Here is an 18,588-nt window from a genome sequence, read left to right as displayed (position 1 = left end):
CTGATAGGACCATTTACTTTTCATACCTATTAAAGTGATATATCTTGATGGCGTGTAGTGCACTCTCTTTTAAATTCGACCAACAGTGTAAAGGCTAGCTATCAGTAGTTTTAACACGAAATGCTTGAAGCAGGGTCTACTTACACGTGTTGCGGCTGTATTCACAGCGTTTCCCCCCTGCTACTTCAGACCCCCTTCTGTCACTATCTCTAAAGTCAACCCTGTGTCACATGCTCTAACCTCTGTCCTTAGAAACATCCTCCTCCTCGACATTCCTCTAGGGCTGAAGAAGACCATACTCTCTGTCTCTGCTATTTCAGCTCCGGAATCTCTTCCTACTGTTACCATGGACAGTGAGCTATGGGCATAGAAAGGAAGGTGGCCCCTGAAAGCTCATGCTCTCTATGGTCCAAAAAATAATATGCGATATCCATAGTTCCAGCTTTGAAAGTGTGCATTCAGTAAACAAATAGCAAACATAAAAAGAGAAAGAACAAATATTGTCACATAGACAAAGGCAGCAGATATATTGCAAAACATCAAGTCAGGTGACAACATATGACAGAGACAGCTGGGGTGGCCCGATTGAGAGCAAACAAAGATGGCATTATTAAATTGGGAGCTTATAACACCCCACAGCAATGTACTAGGGAAGCCTCATTGAGACACTCAGCTGGAGTTCCCAACCAAGTTTTTTCTTATCAATGAGCTGCTTTCACATCCCACTGTAGGTTTTTTTTATACCACAGGACAGAATGAACAAGAGCAACCTCTTTTAAAAGAGTTTCTCCCTCCTGCCATTCTCAAGGGCACAATGGGTTTTGTTTGTTTGTTTTTAAATTTTCCTTTTATTGATTCTTTACGGAGTTGACATCATGCATTCCAATCCCACTTCTCTCCCTGTCCCCTCACGTCCTCCCTCTGCCCTTGGGACCTTTCCGCCTAAACAAAACCAAATTTAAAAGAAAAAAAAAATAAACAAAACACAGAAACAAAACAAGGCAAAAATAAAAACAAACAAAAGCAAACAAACAAAAGAAGAATCTTGTCGTGAAGTCTGTATTGTGGCCTGTGGAGTCACACAGTTTAGTCCATTCATTTACTTGCAAGTGTTCTTTGCCATGAGTTATTGGTCTGGCTCGAGGCTTCTGGTTTCTTACCAATAATGGGCTCTCACTGGGGCTCCTCTTGGATATTCTGTGGTTGTCCTGTGTCGTGGAGATCCTGCTGTTTTGGATCTGTAGTTTGGTCCCCTTCACATGCTCCAGCAGTTCATAGATGAGGTGGATGTTGGGGTGGGCCAACTCATAGCCCTGGTTCTGGGCCTGGGTGGTAGCTGGGTTGGTCAGCTCTCTAGCTTTCCCTCATTGTTACTACCTGGATGGGCTCTCCAGCACTGCCTCAGCTAGCTCAGTCAGTGCAGCCTACAACAAGGAGCGGGACCAGTTCTTTCTGGGGCCCTCAGATGATCCGGGTCCCCCTCACTCACATGGCAGCTGCCAAACGTACTGTTTTACCCAGGCAAGATGCAGGGCCCTCTCTCCCTATTGCTTTGGGGCCATATGAGAAGGGCACAATGTTTTAATAACCTCAGCTATTTGCTGTTTTCCTTTCTTCCAGGGTTAAGGGTTTAACATGCCATAGAATAGGGAGATTTAGAGGTCACTTAAACACCCTGGGACCTGAGACAAGGGAGGGTTCCTCTCCCACCGAGTCAGCTTTCAGTAAGTTTAAGCATTACTTGTGGCAATTCACCAACATTCATTCGTCTTTAGGAAAGAACCCCAAAATCAGTGTTCAAAAATCAGCGGCCCAGGCTCACAGAAGGAGGTATCTTGAGGTATCACCAGAAGAGGGAGCTCCTTCCACTTCCAAGGTTCCTAGTGCATTATGATGGCTGTTACTTCGCAGGTGACCTTGTTTCTCTCACAGTATCCTGTTCAAAGGGAAAGCCACCAACTAGTTTTGACTTGTCTGTCGTTTGAATCAGGGGTTCTGGAGCGGGGTGGTAAGAACAAGAGTGCTTAGGAAACATTTCCACTACATGCTTTTCCACTTCTCACCCCTTAAGAAATGTGTTTGTTTCTGCAGAGTTGGTGATCCAAGCCAGGGACTTACGAAAGAATTATAAAAATCAATTTACACCCCAGTGCAAGAAATTGCTCTCGTTGATTGCACATCTGATGTTCTAATGTGTTTACATAATGGGTAAACGGATGAGGCCTGAAAGGTGCCACAGAACAGGGAAACCAGAGGAAAAAAACTATAGTGATGATGCTTCCCTCTAGTGGTAGAGTGTGGGAAAACGTCTCATAATGGGAAGTTGCTTCTTAAACCCAAAGAAGTCAGCTCACTGAAACAACACAGGCTGTCGCCATTACTTTGGGTCGCCCACAGGTCTGTTGCTGAAGACGCTTTTGTGACGGGACACAGAAGTTCAAGCTGGTTCTGAACTGGAAGTTTCCTCCATGCTGGCTAGCTTTCGTGGAACCAGAAGGTGCTATGCAAGCTGATGAGGGAGAAAAGTCCTTAAGATTCTGACCCAGCTCTGCACCTGTAAACTACAACAGCCAGCCCGGCAGAATACGCCATTGGTGCAATAGCAACATTAATGTCATGGGGGTTAACTGCTTTTTGATTAGATTATGGGCCCATTTCAAACAGGACATAATGCATGTGTCATACTATAAACTGGGTCAAGAACTTGTAGCCGGGAAGATCATACATCCTAAGGGAGGACCTACCACTATTATTTTGCTAAGTGACAGTATAAAGCCACCCCCTATCTCAATGCCCATGGATTGGTGCACTTCTTGGCCTTCATCAGAAAACCTTCTTTTTGCAGGGAATGGTAGTTAATACAAAGTCTCATCACTATTAGCCAAAGTGTAGGGAATAAGTGACTACAGGGTACTGGGTCCTAACTGGACATCTGTATCACCACCTCATACCACCCCCAATCCCTTAGGTTCAATGTACATGGAGAGGGAGCTGAGAGAAAGTCTAAAGGAGTCAGAGGCCAAGGAAGACTATTTGCCAATCTTTTGGATGAAGCAGGGTCATTGCACACATGAACTCACAGTCCTGTGATTACCTACATAAGACCTGCGTACAAACAAATCAGAGCAATGTTCCAGCACGGATTTTAGAGAAGGGCACATGAGGCCCCACTCCTATCTGAAGAACTATTGACAGTTGATGGCTTCGTGGGGCAGAGAGAGTAAGTCTTCTTCGGGAATATGGCCCAGGGTAGGTTTCCCATGCTTCAGGGAATGGCCCCATACCCATGTGCATATGTACAGCACTAATTGGTCACAGCTGGTCTTAAAAAAAGGACATGGAGTTGGTAGGAGACAAGTTGGGAATTCTAGAAGGGGTTGGAGAAGGAAATTAAAGAATGGATATGACCAAAATACATCTACAAAATCCTCAAGGAATAAATAAAAATATTACTTAAAAACAGAGGTAGAATTTAGACTAATTTTAAAAGTCTTATATTTTAATTTCTTAATACAGAAATGCATTGTTATAGATTTAATTGTCTCCCAGCTTCCTCTACTTCATATTTTGAAGACTTATCCTCCACCCACGTGCCTCAGAATGTCACCTGGTTTTAGGTATGGTGAAACGTATACTCATTGGAGTAAGGTAACCTCCAGCTCACTATGACAAAAACCCTTAGCGAAGGGGTAAATTGAAAGAGATTGAGAAGACCATGTGATCATAAAGACCGATTTCAGTATGATGACCTGCCAGTGAAAAACCAAAGAACAGTACCAAGTGACAGCAAACACCAGAAGCTGGGAGACAGACAGACAAGGACCAGACAGATCTCTGCCTAGCACCTTCCAAAGGCATGTGATTTTTCCAGCACCAGGATCCTCAGTTTCTAGTGCTTTGAGGCAATAATCTGTCCTTCAGGATACTCAACTTTTGGTATTTCATTAAAGCATCCTTAGAAAGCTGATAGATTTCAATTACTTTAACATTAGTTTTGAACTTAATGATTTGGATGTCAAAAGACAGCATGCATTTGATCTGGGAATAGTATATTGAGGGTATTCAGTAAATATCAAGTATAAAGGTATTTCCCAGATTTATTACCATCCATGAAGTGCATCATCTTTCATGCAAAACATTTTGGAAGCCTGGTTTGGTTATTTATACTGTTTTATGGTTCCGTCAAGTTGATGTGTTTTCTCAATCTATCCTGCTGTCATTAAAACAGTTGTAGTGAAAATCATTTGTTGATCAGTGATTTCTGCATGGTCTTTGGTATCCTTAATATACCAGCTGTGGTGGTTTAAATGAGAAATGCCCTCATAGGCTCCCTAATTGAATACTTGGTATCCAGTTGGTGGTGGTCTTTGAGGGAGTTGTGAGCCTTTGGGAGAGCCATGCTAGAAGAAGAACATCATTGGGGACAGATTGTGGGTGTTTATAGTCTTACCCACTTCCTGTTCACCATCTCTGCTTTGTGCTTACATTTGAAGATATGAGCTCTCAGTCTCAGCTTCCTGCAACTGCTTCTATGCCTGTGACTTGCTGCCATACCTCTGCCCCACCACAATGGATTCTCATTCCTCTGAAACCGTAAGTGAAAATAAAGCTCATTTGTCCAAGTGTTATGTCTTGGTCATGGTCATTGTCTTATCACACCAACAGAAAGCAAACTAACACAGCTGCACTCTATCTAGATCATAGATTTCTTGAGTGTTCTTGATTTGCATACTCTTTTTAAGCATTCTCGGTTTGTGGGCCTCTTGTCTTTCAAAATGCCTGATACTTATTGCAAAACATTCCTGGTATTAGTTCTCCAGAGAACTACAAACAATAGGATAGACTGTGCTTTATAGCTATTTCATCTGAACATTGTCTTCTGAAGGCAGGAGAGATACAAGATTCAGGAGGTTAACAAAACCTACACAACTCAGGAAGTTAAGAAAACCTACACAACTCAGGAAGTTAAGAAAACCTACACAACTCAGGAAGCTAACAAAACCTATACAACTCAGGAAGCTAACAAAACCTATACATCTCAGGAAGTTAACAAAACCTACACATCTCAGGAAGCTCAGAAGTAGTAGTTGCCTTCACTGTTCATATGCTTACCTGTTTGACCTATCATCCTACATGCAACTCTAATCTTGCTCTTTTCTGCCACCTACATCCATGTGTGGGTGCCCTTCCTCCTTACATGTGCCCTAGCCAAGTCTGCCATGCTGCAGATGTCTTCCTCACTTAACTCAGCCACAGACTTCCCATGCTAAGTGGGTCACCTGTGAAGGGATGCTTGTTCTCCAAAGGGTGCCCTGTTCTTCCTTTCTACCTCTGACTTCCCACATTCAGTGTCACACATGAGTGATTGTCTCCCCTACTTGACACTGACCTTCCATACTGGCTTACTCATCCTCAGCACATAAATGCCTCTTCACCCTGCTTTGGGTGTGGCAGCTTAAGCAAATCTCCCTTTTATAGATGTTCTCATTACTCTACTTGGTCACTGACACCCACTTTGAGTCATAGTCCCTCTGACACATGATAAAACACTTTCCTTGCTCTTATTCAGATGAAGCCTTTATGACTAAAATGCACAGGAATGAGAGGTCTAGTGCGGCTATGTACAGTATGAAGACATGGAGGCCTGGATTTCCTGTGCTTTGTGTGAGACCATGAAACAAATCGGTGACAGCATAAACACAACCCCAAGTCTCCCTGAGTGGCAGCTATGCGACAACATGGACCTGTCCCTCTGGATTATTATTTTATCCACATGTTCATCACAAAGCATGCTTTGAGTAGAATAAATAAATAAATCATTTCCCATTTTTCTTTTATTCTTCTTTGTCTTCTTGACTTATGTGCATATAAAATAGTGGCTGTGTTGGTGACTTTTGAGCCTGTGTGGGGAAATCTTTGACAAATACAAATTAAAGGAGGAAAGATGTGGTTTGGTTCCATTTCTGAGGGAGTCCATGGGGTTTTTGTTGTTATTTGTTTGGTTGGTTGGTTTTGGGTTTTTTTTTTTTTTTGAGGGGGTGTCCCATGTGCTTGAGGAGAGCATCACAGCAGCAAGAATTTGTAATAGAGGAGTCGTTTTTACCTCATGAAAGACAGGAGAGAAAGAAAAAGAGAGACTGAGGGGGAGGGCAGGGCATGACATAGATCCTAAGGACGTGTTCCTGTCACCTACTATGTCTGGCCAGTCTCTGTCTCCTACCAAAATAGTGCCACCTTCTGGGGACCAGCTTTGCCATAAATGTCCTTTTGGGAAGGGATACATCTTATCCAAACCACAGGAGTGACCATTTCCACATTTTGGTGTATCTAATGCCCATACTTCATGTCCTGATATAAATGCAAACATGTGAATTTCTATGCCTCGGATTTTTTCCATTCCGTAAATTTCTAGTGTTCTTAGCGATTAAGGGACAACCTTATGAATTCAATGATGTAGCCAAAGAGACAAAGTTATATGAAGCTATGGTCATTGCAGTATCCCAGGGTTCCTGATTGAGGGAAGAATCGCCAAGTCAGTTTTCCAGCCATTGGGCACCCTCCCCTTCAAAATGTGTGTGACCTTGCAAGGAAGAAAAAACAAAACAAAACAAAAAAAACAAAACAAAACAAAAAAAACCAAAACCAAAACTATCATCCTGGTAGGGTAACCATGGGCTTCACAATTTGTTTCCTTAGTCACCCTCGTCAGCAATAACCACCCTCTCCCCATAAAGCAGGGTCTCCATAGCATATTCTGTGGAATGACATCCTCAAGAGGGTCTTCTTGAGAAGGGAGCTCTGGGTTAAGAAACACTGGGAACCTGGCAATGCACACGCACACGCCGGAGGCTGCAGAACATTCCACACAGAACACCTTTTAGCTTTGCGTGACCTGGTATCGACTGCTCAGTCTTTCATAACCACAGAGTTCCCCTTGCAGTGGTCTGTCTGTAACCTCGTCTTTGTTTCTGCACTGGGAAAAGCATTGTGTTATGAAACTGATGAGGCAAGGACATGAAATGTATATAGAGCTTTGCTTGATGTATTTTCTGCTTAATAGGTGATAATTACTTTTGGAACATTGTGATTTTTAATATTGAAAAGGTAATATATATGTTATACCAATTGAAAATACATATGTACTGTACATACCACAGAAAGGGCATAAAGAATTTTTAAATTTCCTGTACCTCAGATCCCTTAGATTTCTGTGAAGATTTTTTTTTTAATGTACCCTACTCTAGTCATTTTTGGTAGATAATATAGACACATAGGAATAAGTATTATAATATATTCACAACAAGCAGATAATGAACATAGATTCATTTGTTTTGCTCTTCTGTAGCAGTCTCTAAATTCTTTCATTTTGTGACACATTGTGCTTTCATGAAGTTCTAGGATGAAGTAAAATTAGGAATTTTTATTAATATCCCCCAAAGTTGTACTTTAGAAAGTAAGTATTACTGAGAATTGGTAGATAATACATACCTTTGAGGGATAAACAGATAATCAGTTCAGATGTAAAATGTATTTTATAAGTCTGTGGTTAATACTCCCAGGAGAGTATCCTGTGATAATTACATTTGCTATCTTTAACAGTTGCGATCTGTCTTATCAGGGGTGACTCCCTGGATTCTCACCCCGGGAGAATGTGAGTGCTTTGAGGACTTGTCCCTGCCTGTGACAGTCCTGACATGCTGAAGGCTCTTAACCATCACGGGTCTAAATGAATGGAGGGACCAACGGGGCATTGATTCGTCCACCAGCAGCAGAGCCTCGGTGACATGAGTACCCACTAATGACTTCATTTGAGACTAGAGAGGGCCAGGGGAGAGGAATGCTGCCTCCCAAGAGTCACGGCTGCAGTAGAGGTAGAAGTTTGTGCAGAGAAGATTTCTTTCCTAAGATTGTTGTAACTAAGTACTACAAAGTGTGTGGCTTAAATAACAGAAATGTGTTGTTCCTCATGTTGTGGTGACCCACCCCCCACCATAAAATTATTTTCATCACTACTCTGTAGCTGTTATTTCGCCACCATTATGAATCATAATGTAAATATCTGATATGCAGGTTATCTGATATGTGACCCTGGTGAAAGGGTCATTTGACCCCTATAGGGGTCATGATCCACCGGTTGAGAACCACAGTTTTAAATGAAGATGTCATCATACTTGGTTCTTTCCTAGGCTAGACTTTCTAGAATGCAGGCTCCTTAAGGAAGTGCAAGCAGAGGAGTCATACGTGGCTCCTGCCGTTGATCCTTTCACTTGACAACATACTTCTTTTCTCCAAGAGGATGTGCAAACATCCTGAAGCACCTCGCTGAGCTATAGACAACCAGAGCGACCCGTTGCCTTCCTGACTTCCTCTCTGGCTTCTCCTTGCTTGCCTCCTTCCTTCACTGTCTTTCTTGTCTGGAGATTCAGCCTTTGACCCTCTAGGCTGATCCCTCCCCTTCTTTATTGCCCTTGAGTAGGTTTCCTTTTCTGAGAGCCCTGGTCACTTGGTCTCTCTCGCTGAAGAATGATCACACTGCAAGCAGAAACACACCTTCTATTTGGGGATTCCAACTACATTATGCTGAATTAACTTCAAAACTCTTCAAACATGAGAACGCCTGCCCGACAGACCACTGAAAAGAAGGATTCTTTCCATGTTTTATAACGGTCTCTGATTAAAATTCTTGACTAAAGGAGAAGCTAGCTCTTTCACACCGAGTGGTGCAGTGGCCTGCTTTCAGCATGCGTTCCTGTCATTCCTGCAACGTCCGGGTGCTGGTGGCTATTGTGTGTGGGCTGCTGACGGGCATTGTTCTGGGACTGGGCATCTGGAGGTTGACAGTAAGGATCCAAAGAGGTAATGTCACCCTGTTATAGTCCAATGGGGCGGGCGGGGCGGGTGGGGGTTGAACCTCTGACTCTGTCACCTGATATATCAGTGCTGGGGAGGACCTTGTCCAGGCAATGGCTGCCTTCTACAATGCCACTTATGGAGTGCAAGACAGCAGTTGGTTGATGGCTAGTGGCTAGCAGCCGTATGTATAAAAATACGCGTGTGTGTGAGTAAGCAGAGTGAAGAATGAGTTTTGAATTTGCTTCTTTGTGCAAATTGAGTTGATAGAATGAGTAATAATAGAAATTATTAACAACATGTATTTGGGTTTATTTAGCTAAATCCTAGAAAGGCAAATAGTTATGAGTACAGACTCCCAAGCAACCATGTATACAACCATGTAGCAACCATGTAGCACCCACATAGAAATTCATCTCAAGAAGGAACTTTAGAGATATTAGTGTGGTTGTGTTATAATGATGGTGTTAAAATGAAGCCCTTGGGAACTTAAATGTACATTTTCAATGATTCCAATGCTGCATCCCTTGGCTGCTGGAGAGTCACTATAAAAGAGTGGTGTGGATCTCAACCTGTGGGTTGTGACCCCCACCTAAGACCATTGAAAAATGCAGATTTCCATTACGATTCATAAAAGTAGTAAAATTACAGTTATGAAGTAGCAACAAAAATAATCTTTTTATGGTTGGGGGTCACCACACCATGAGGAACTGTTTAGGAAGGTTGAGAACCACTGCTTATAAAGGGATTGAAAGTTGACATGCAGAACTTGAGAAACTGAATAGACAGAAGTAACCAACGCCAGTAGGGAGGAACAGTCTGCCCTCAGGGAAGGCAGGAACTGCTGCCTTGGTCCAGTGGTGCCAGGATGCAGAATCCTGTGCTGAGAACAAATGATCAATATTGGCTGCTGCTGAAGAGGTAGCCTGGAATGGAGCCAACCCTATTCCACCCAGGAAGACTGGAATTCAGAGAATACTGTGTTGGTAGCAGTTAAAGAACCTGAGGAAGAAATTAAGCTGGGCAAAAGAATAAGATTAAAATTGTGAGGTTTGTAAAAACTCAGTATTAAGAAAACCATAAGAGTCGTTCTCACTGCTACGCTTATTAAATGTGTAAGATCTCACTTAAAGGAGATATACTTGAGAAATCTCTTCCTTCTTGCTGCTATTCATAATGACATCTATTTTTAAAGGAAAACTTGTGACTTAGAAATGACACAGTTAAACCAAACCATTACAGACAGGGACAAAGTACAAGGCCAACAAGAGGAACAGTACAGACCGGAGAACAGAAACTGCATAACAGTCAAAGGCTTAGGGAGAGCTGCTTACCTGTGGACACACCTCGAGCTGCTAGAGGGCTAAGGGCCCTGAAGGAAATATACAGAGTAATAAAAGTCCTGTTTCTCAGAGTAGTAACGTACCAGCGCCTCGGAAAGATGAGCTTTGTGCTTGGTTAGTTTTTCAGTCGGCTCTTTATATAAGGGATATCCTTCAGTTTTGGGGTAAAGCCAGTGGAAAACTAGAGGGTTGTCACTATTTAAAAAAGAGCAGAGTGGCAGGTGGGGGTGGGGATGGAGACTGATACTGTTTGCTGTTGCTTCCTGCCTTGTGAATTTTATTTGGAATGTGCTTTAGTTCTGTTTCTTTTTTTTTTTGTTTAGTTCTGTTTAATTCTGTTCTATTTTGTTTTATTCTTTTCCATGAACTGCTGGGTATTTCATCTCTTTCCCTCCCAACGTTTCATTCTACCCATCTCATTTGATGTCATTGTGGAGTGTTTCCTCTTTAGTTCCTTACTTAATTATCAATTGTTCTTAAATTAATTTTTTTCTTAGAGACAGAGTTCATGCATATCTCAGAGAAACCAATGTAACTGTGAATGCTTTCTTTGTTTGTTTGCAAGAACTTACTTTATAGTTTGGGCTGTCCCGGAACTTGCAATATGTATCCCAGGATGACCTCAACTCATAGTGATCCTCCTATTTCAGCCTCCCAAGTGCTGGGTTTACAGGCATGATCCCACATGCCTGACTGATCATAAGTGTCTTATTTAAAAAATGCATATGTATACATACATCAAGTTGTGTCTAAATTACTATATTCAAAATTCATTTCATATAAACATAATGGTTTTTCATGAAAAATGAAAACAGAAGGAAAACAAAAATAAAAAGCTTCCATGCTAGGCATATAGAGGCTCAGAGTATCAGTGTTCAGGATGCTGAGGCTGGAGGACTGCTCGGAGTTCAACAACATCCTGAGCAGAATAAGAAATAAGACTGCTTATGAAAAAAAAAAAAACAGAAAAAATACAGAAAACTTCCAACTTCCATTCTGAGAAAATTCCAATGAAAAGCTTCTATTTGGCTACAGTAGGAGTATTGATTTTTACATTTGATTTTTATATACCTGACAACTTCAAAAGCTCTTACCATGACCAAGACAGCACACTCAGAACTTCACGCATCTTATCTCACTTAGTCCTGACACCTACATTTGAAGCAGGTGTCGTTTTTCTTGAGTCACAAATGGAGGAACTGAGGCTGGGAGAACATTTTTGCATTTATATAGCTGTGCAACACCAGCTGTACAACACTGGGTTTGAACCTGTATCATGATGGTCTCAGTGGTTCTGTTCTCAGACGCACACAGGAAACCAGAGTAAATCCATTCACTTTTTTTGAGACAACAAGAGCTGAAAATCCCAGTTCACAATGGCGCAGTAAGCATGACAATCAGAGCACTCTGCTGTAGTCTCTGGGAAGTCTGTTGTCTTCGTGTTTATGATTCTCGTGTATTTTTGCAGTGTGTGGAGTATGCATTAGGAGTCATGCTTCAGCTCCCAGGTTTTCTGAGTCTTCAGTGGTATATCTACATTTCTGCTGCTGTAGTAACGGCCATGCTTTTGCCTTCGTCTGGGAGACTGCTAAGGTGCTTTCTCCAGCTTCGCAGCATCATAGTTTGTCTGTTTTGATCTTCACAGTGCAGAACGGCAAAAGAAACTTCATTTTTTTTTAGTAGTTTTCATCCAGGCCACTGCCTAATTGCAGTGGAAAGGCAAATTCAAAATAGCCAGCAAGTCACAGATCAAATCAACTCTAATTATTCTAAAGTGAACCATTGGCTTGAAAGGCAAAGAAGCTCTTTAAGATGTGGTCTATAGAATTCCAGTAACCTTCAACAAGCAAATGGAACTTCTAAAAGTCCCGCTCCTGTTTCTGAACTGTGCCTCTTGTTAAAAGGTCACTCTACCAATTAAGGCTCTGGTTTTGATAATTGAGATTTTTCTACCTACAATACAAATTCTTATCCCATTTCTCTCTCTCTCTCTCTCTCTCTCTCTCTCTCTCTCTCTCTCTCTCTCTCTCTCTCTCTCTCTCTCTCTCTCTCTCTCTCTCTCTTTTGGCTTTTCGAGACAGGATTTCTCTGTGTAGCTTTGCACCTTTCCTGGATCTCGCTCTATAGACGAGGCTGGCCTCGAACTCACAGAGATCTACCTGGCTCTGCCTCCCAAGTGCTGTGATTAAAGGCGTGTGCCACCACCGCCCAGCTCCATTTCTCTCTTTTTACACACACACACACACACACACACACACACACACACACACACACACATATATATTTGATCACAGTTCTCATTGATGACAAATTCTCCATTCTTATCTACTTTGTTAAAGAGAAAAGAGGCTTGATTTAGGAACCTACCATATTCCCTACCACTAGATTTGAATTACTGCGATGGATAAATAAATCTTACAAAAACTAGGAGGTGAACTTAGTCTTAGGAGGACTATAACAAAATAATGTAACTAGATACTTTATATACAACAGAAATCTCTTTTCCACAGTTACCTGAGAGTCTAAAGGAAAGTGAACTCCAGCTTTGGTGTCTGGTAAAGGTCTGCCTCTCGGTTCTGAGGTGTTTTCTTGCTGTATCACCTTTTAAAAACTTTGATATTTAATGCTGTGATATTGGGAATTCAATTTCAACATATGAATTTTGAGAGAATGCATTCAATCCATAGCATGGATCAAGAATTCTCAAATAGTTGTATTCAGAAATGACACAAAAAATCTACCAAATCTTCATGCTTTCTTTCAAAATAGTAAGAGAAATGCAAGTTTGGATGTTTAAAGAGAGACATTTGTGTTTTCTGCTGCTGCTGTTTGAAGCCATGTGCATATGACCATTGGACTCAAGGCTTCATTAAGACATTTCCAATTACATATAGCCTCTGCTTACCCCTATGATCAGTAATCTTGCAGGGTGCATTTATATTGGAGGAAATCTCTGTATTTCCAGAATCCCAGCCCTTTCACATTGAGTGTTCCTAAAAAATGTCTAATGTGTTTTCACAAAGGATAGACATAAGAGATCTATTTCTGTTGGCTTCATGCTTCTAACAGCAAGGGGCTTGCAATGCAGGAGCAGCGTGGCTTTGAGTCCCATGACACTTGACAGTGAAAGTTAAATACAAATGTGGATTTTGTTGCATTTCTTTTCTTTGACGTTTGCCAGTTTGAGCTACTCCTGCTCTAAACATACCCAGATGGTCACAATACAATGGCGAGAGAATGCTTTCCTCAATTTGTATTAATGAGAGGGCATCTCAACCTCATTACACAGTGGTGATGTCTTATTTAACTGTATCCTTCAGTTCTGGCTCTAAGAATCCCCTGCTTTCTGTTCCTTCCTTACACCGGCCATAGCCTCTCTACCCCACCATAGGACAGACTTGTTCCTCAGCCTAGTGAGGACTTCAGAAGGTTTATATGGTCCCAAACCCAAGGCCAGACTTTATGGCACTCATAATTCTCACTCAGTAGAAAATGTATGTTATCAGGAAAAGTCAAGGTGAGTTTATTGATGCTCAGAAAAGAATCTGCCCACAGACACTTGTCTTTTTTTTTCCTTTTACTCAGTTTAGTACTTCCCACAGAATAAATCTACACAGTAATAAATCCAACTCCTGCAACGGATCCTGGAACACTAAGGCCATTTTAGTGTTTTTTAAAAAAAGTCAGAGAACTGTTTTATGAATAGAAGAAAGTATGCTAAGGTGACTGGGGGTGATGTTCAATTTCAACTCCCCAGTTACAAATACTCTCCTATCCCTTCTCCCCCTTCCTGTTTCTCCACCTGTCCACATGCTAAATATTTTTTAAATACAAAATTGTCTATGAAAAGGGAGTCTTGTTCGAGGGATAAGTTGTGTTGCCCAAGTGACAATGCATTTGAAGATTTAAGATGATGTCTTGTATCTTCTGAGTACTCAGTACACCCAGGCAACTATTTTCTAATTTATGAAGTTTTATGTCATTCAGTCCTGAGCACAGTTTTGTCCACCCCTTGAATTATACCTTGAATGGATACCATTGACCCATATTGGACCTTTGGAATGAGACTCAAGTTATCACACCAACACTCTACAATAGGTTTAATCATTAAGTTGAATTGACTAGCTGAAAAGAGAAAGAGAAAGTGTTCCAAGAACAGCCACGGAATATTTGCTTTCCAATATGTATGCTACTTTACTAGCAGAAGACGGCTTATTAAAACATTTATTATATTTACTGAAAATGTTAGCCAAGTAGTTAATATTGAACCACCTTTATCTTAACAAAAGATATACTTTATGTGTTTTATTTACATACCTTTTTCTTCCTTCTTTCCTTTCTTTGTTTTCCCCACAATGAAAATATTTTCCTAAACATGGCCAGCCTAATGTTTCCTTTTTGCAACTACAACTGTAAAAATAGTTACATGAACAAACGTCATCCTTCTGAGTTTATTTTTTATAAAGATGATAGAGCTTGAAAAATGTTGGTGCTACTTTGGGCAACATTTTGTGTCATTTGGGTATTTTAGAGGCTAAGAGTCTGAAGTGGGTAGAACACGGAGTTAAATATATCATTGCAACGGAAAGTGAGTAGTCTGGCTAGAATTAGATGTCCTCAACTAGAATTCAAATGACAGAGAAGCCATTCAGCAAATACTTACTAACTTTTTATTCATTAACAATGTTCTAAGACCTAGAGATACAAGCTATGGCCTTGAAAAAAATATTCCTTAACTATCAGACTTGTAATTAAAAGGCAGAATGACCAGGCATGGATAGGATGCTCCTTCCTCCTTATTAAACGTATGCAAATCGTAACTAAATGTTCAAACACACCAACAGGCTTCCATTCTTAAAGGGAAATCCCAGGAGACTGAAACACTGTAAAGAGCTGATACTGTAATGATGAGCAGGCGCTGTCATAAACTCTAGAGGTTATGGGTTTGATGTATCCATAGAGACAGAAGGCATGGTGCTAGACTGTGTAATGGGGAAGGTGGAACCAAGCCACGAGTGTGACACCTGAAGCCTTCAGGAGTCACATCAACCATGAAAAGTAGATTAGAACATTTCTGTTCTCTATGCCACAGAAACATCAAATAACTCTTATCGTCTAAGCTTTCTGTTAGGGTGGTGGATTTGAGACAGGGTCTCATATAATCCAGGTAGGCAAGTAGCTAACCTAGGCTGGGATGACCGTGAACTCCTGATCCTCCTGTTGGGGGAATTCTAGACTTCCCTCTAGCTTCCCTTCTGAAAGAAGTTTCTGTTCCTGCTCCCATGCCAGCACTGAGACTGTGTTTAGCTTAGTTCTCTGAAATACATGTCTCACCTGCCCCTACCCTACTCCTGCGTTTTTTGGGATCCAATAATTTTCCTCCATAGATTTCTTTTATTATCTTCTGTTCTCTCTCTCTCTCTCTCTCTCTCTCTCTCTCTCTCTCTCTCTCTCTCTCTCTCTCTCTCTCGCTCTCGGATAAAATCTACCTTTACTTATTCTGACCCTCTCTAAATGGTCCACATAGAGACAGACTCTACTTCACCATCTTACACAGAAATCATTTAAGCTTTAGAAATTAAAAATAGAAAATTCTAGAACAAGTATGCTTGGTGATAATATTTTTAAAATTAATAGAATTAAAATCAAAAAAATGAAAGTAAACATTAGTTATATAGATACGTGAATTATTTAAAATGATGAACTTAAGCAAATACATTTTTAGAATTATTGATAGAAGAAAAACTGGCAATTCATCAATATACAAAGAAAGAAAGACACTCCAATGCAGAGAAGTGACTTTTTAAATAAAATCATAAGCAAATACCATAGAAAACTTTGCCTCTGAAGACATCTAAGCTGAGTCAAATGGAACTGTCTCTATGTATAAAAAATGAACAGAAAGAGCCAGCTTCCTCCCAAGTTGTCGCCTGACCTCCACATACATTCATACATGCATACGCCTGCACACACAGAATAAAACTACAACATGCCATTGAAAATTTTTTTAAATAACTGAGTAACCCATTTGTAAAAGCCCTGCATGAAAATGTGTCAGATTATGTTCAATGTGGTTGTACTGTAAAATATGACAGAAAGGAAGAAGAATATCACAAACTTGTTTTGAAGTCTCTCACACACACTCCAGTGAACTGTGATCTTCATAAAATATCTAAAAATTCCCTGTTCCCAAGGTTGCCAAGATTTTCTTCTGTTAGCTTTATTCAAATTACACTGAGTTTATGTTCTGTTCTAGAATAATTTTTGAAAGCTGAAAATCTATGTCTAAATCCATTTTTTTAATTTCTTTGTTTCTAGAACATTTGTTGGAGAATTAGTTTTTCCCCACTGAACATAATGCTTCTTTCTTAAACAACACCTGCACCTGGCTGTTCTTGAATGGTCTGTGCATGAATTCTATTCCATTGCAGAGGCTAACTTATTTATGCTAATGGAGTGTGAACCAGTTTTCCTCTGAAACCTTGTTTCTCTAATGACTAAATGCAGATAATTTTCTGGTGCTAATGGCAGTCTATATGGCTTTTTTTTTTTTTTACAGAGTGTCTGTTCAACTCTTTTGCCCATTAAAAATAAAAATTGCATGGTTTGCACTCTTCTTTTGTATGTATATTCTTTATAAATTATAATTTGATTTGCAATTCTAATTTAAACATGCTCTCTCTCTTACACACACACACACACACACACACACACACACACACACACACACACACACTGTTTTCTGCAAGTCTGTCACTGTCATTTTTATTTTCTGAAAATACATCTTAATAAGCAGCAGTTTTTAATTTAGATTAAATGCAGTTTAAATTTATATTTAGTACCATTTTTGCCCTTCAAAAATAGTTGCATGCCCCACAGTTGCAAGTACAAATTTTATTTTAAAAGCTTTATGGTCTTAGCTTTGTTTTCTGTGTGTGGTCCACCTTAAATTGAGGGTTTTTTCCCATTAAATTGAGTTTTAAGGGTGATATATTTGCTTAGTTAGTTCATAATATTTCCATTTGTAAAACAAACAAACAAAACACAGAAAAGAAAATCAACAACTCCCTCAATTAGTAGCTTTAGCAAATATGTGAAAGATCAAACTGATCATTTCTCATTTACCTTTTTGGCTTTTTAATTTATATATGATTCTGGGGCTAAGTCCCAGGTGTTGCACATGTTAGGCAAATGTTTACCACCAAACTACATCGTCAGCTCTATTTTTATCTATTTTTGAACTTTTTATTCCATTGATATCTTTGTCTTTATGTTAATTCTGCCCAATCTTTACTGTTGTGACTTAGTCCACCATAAAACTAGTAATGCAAGTATTAAATCATGTTTATCTTCTAAAACCTTGTTCTTCTTTCTGCCTTTTCCATTTCCCAAAAAATTTAAAACCAGCTCATAAATTCCTACAGAAAAAAAATTGTTTTAGATATTTTTAATCTATGTACTTGTGTGTATATCTGTAGGCAGAAGTTTCTGTCCCACCAGAAAACCCAGCAATCACTTACCAAATAATCACTCAGAGGCTTATATTAATTATAAATGCTCGGCTGGTAGCTCAGGCTAATTACTGACTAGCTCTTATACTTAAATTAACACATAATTCTTATCTATATTTAGGCTTTTCTCAGTACAACATTTTCATCTTGCTTCCTCTGCATCTAGCTGGCAACTCCTTACTCTGCTCTTCCTCTTCCCAGCATTCTTAGTTTGGTCACTCCACCTATACTTCCTGCCTGGCTACTGGCCAATCAATGGTTTATTAAACCAACTCAAATGGCAAATCTTTCCAGTGCACAAGAGGATTATTCCACAGCATATATCTCTATGTATGTACTGCATGTGTGCCACCACATGTATGCAGATGCCCATAGAGACCAGAAGAGGGTGTTTGATCCCCTGAAGCTGTAGTTACAGGCAGTTGTGAGCTGCCTGAAGTAGGTGCTGGGAAACAAACTTGAGTCTTATGAAAGAGCAGTATGTGAGCTTAATCAAACCACTGAGCCATCTTTCCAGCCCCTTTAAAAGAGATTTTAACTTTCATTTGAAGAAGAAAAGACAGTTTAGCTAATGAGGCTTTCATTTGTAGCTGAAGATTTTTTTGGTCCTGCCCAGCCCCACGGACCCTACAGCCGCTTATAAAATAATCACTCAGAAGCTTATATTAATTAAAACTGCTCAGCCATTAGCTCAGGCCTACCACTGACTAGCTCTTACATTTAAACTCAGCCTATTTCTGTTAATCTATATGTTGCCACATGTTTTGTGGCTTTACCTGTGTGTCCTTACATGTTGCTCCCTGGATGGCAGGCTAGTGTCTCCTGACTCAGTCTTCCTCTTCCCAGAATTCTCCTTGTCTATCCCACCTATACTTCCTGCCTGG

General features: G+C 40.3%; 1 protein-coding gene across 1 annotated transcript in view; it reads left to right on the top strand.

The window, feature by feature from the left end:
- The first annotated feature begins 8,741 nt into the window (after positions 1-8,741).
- Adgrg7 (adhesion G protein-coupled receptor G7) overlaps positions 8,742-18,588 on the top strand; it is a 54,978-nt gene continuing 45,131 nt past the window's right edge. The window contains exon 1 of the mRNA XM_052740898.1: positions 8,742-8,856. Coding sequence (XP_052596858.1) covers positions 8,742-8,856 — 115 coding nt within the window. The remainder of the gene's footprint in view (positions 8,857-18,588) is intronic.

Source organism: Peromyscus californicus, unplaced genomic scaffold, assembly GCF_007827085.1.
Source record: "Peromyscus californicus insignis strain IS unplaced genomic scaffold, ASM782708v3 Scaffold_16__1_contigs__length_79575227, whole genome shotgun sequence".
NCBI lineage: Eukaryota > Metazoa > Chordata > Mammalia > Rodentia > Cricetidae > Peromyscus > Peromyscus californicus.
The sequence above is the reverse complement of the archived record's forward strand: the minus strand, read 5'-3'. Positions and strand labels throughout refer to the sequence as shown.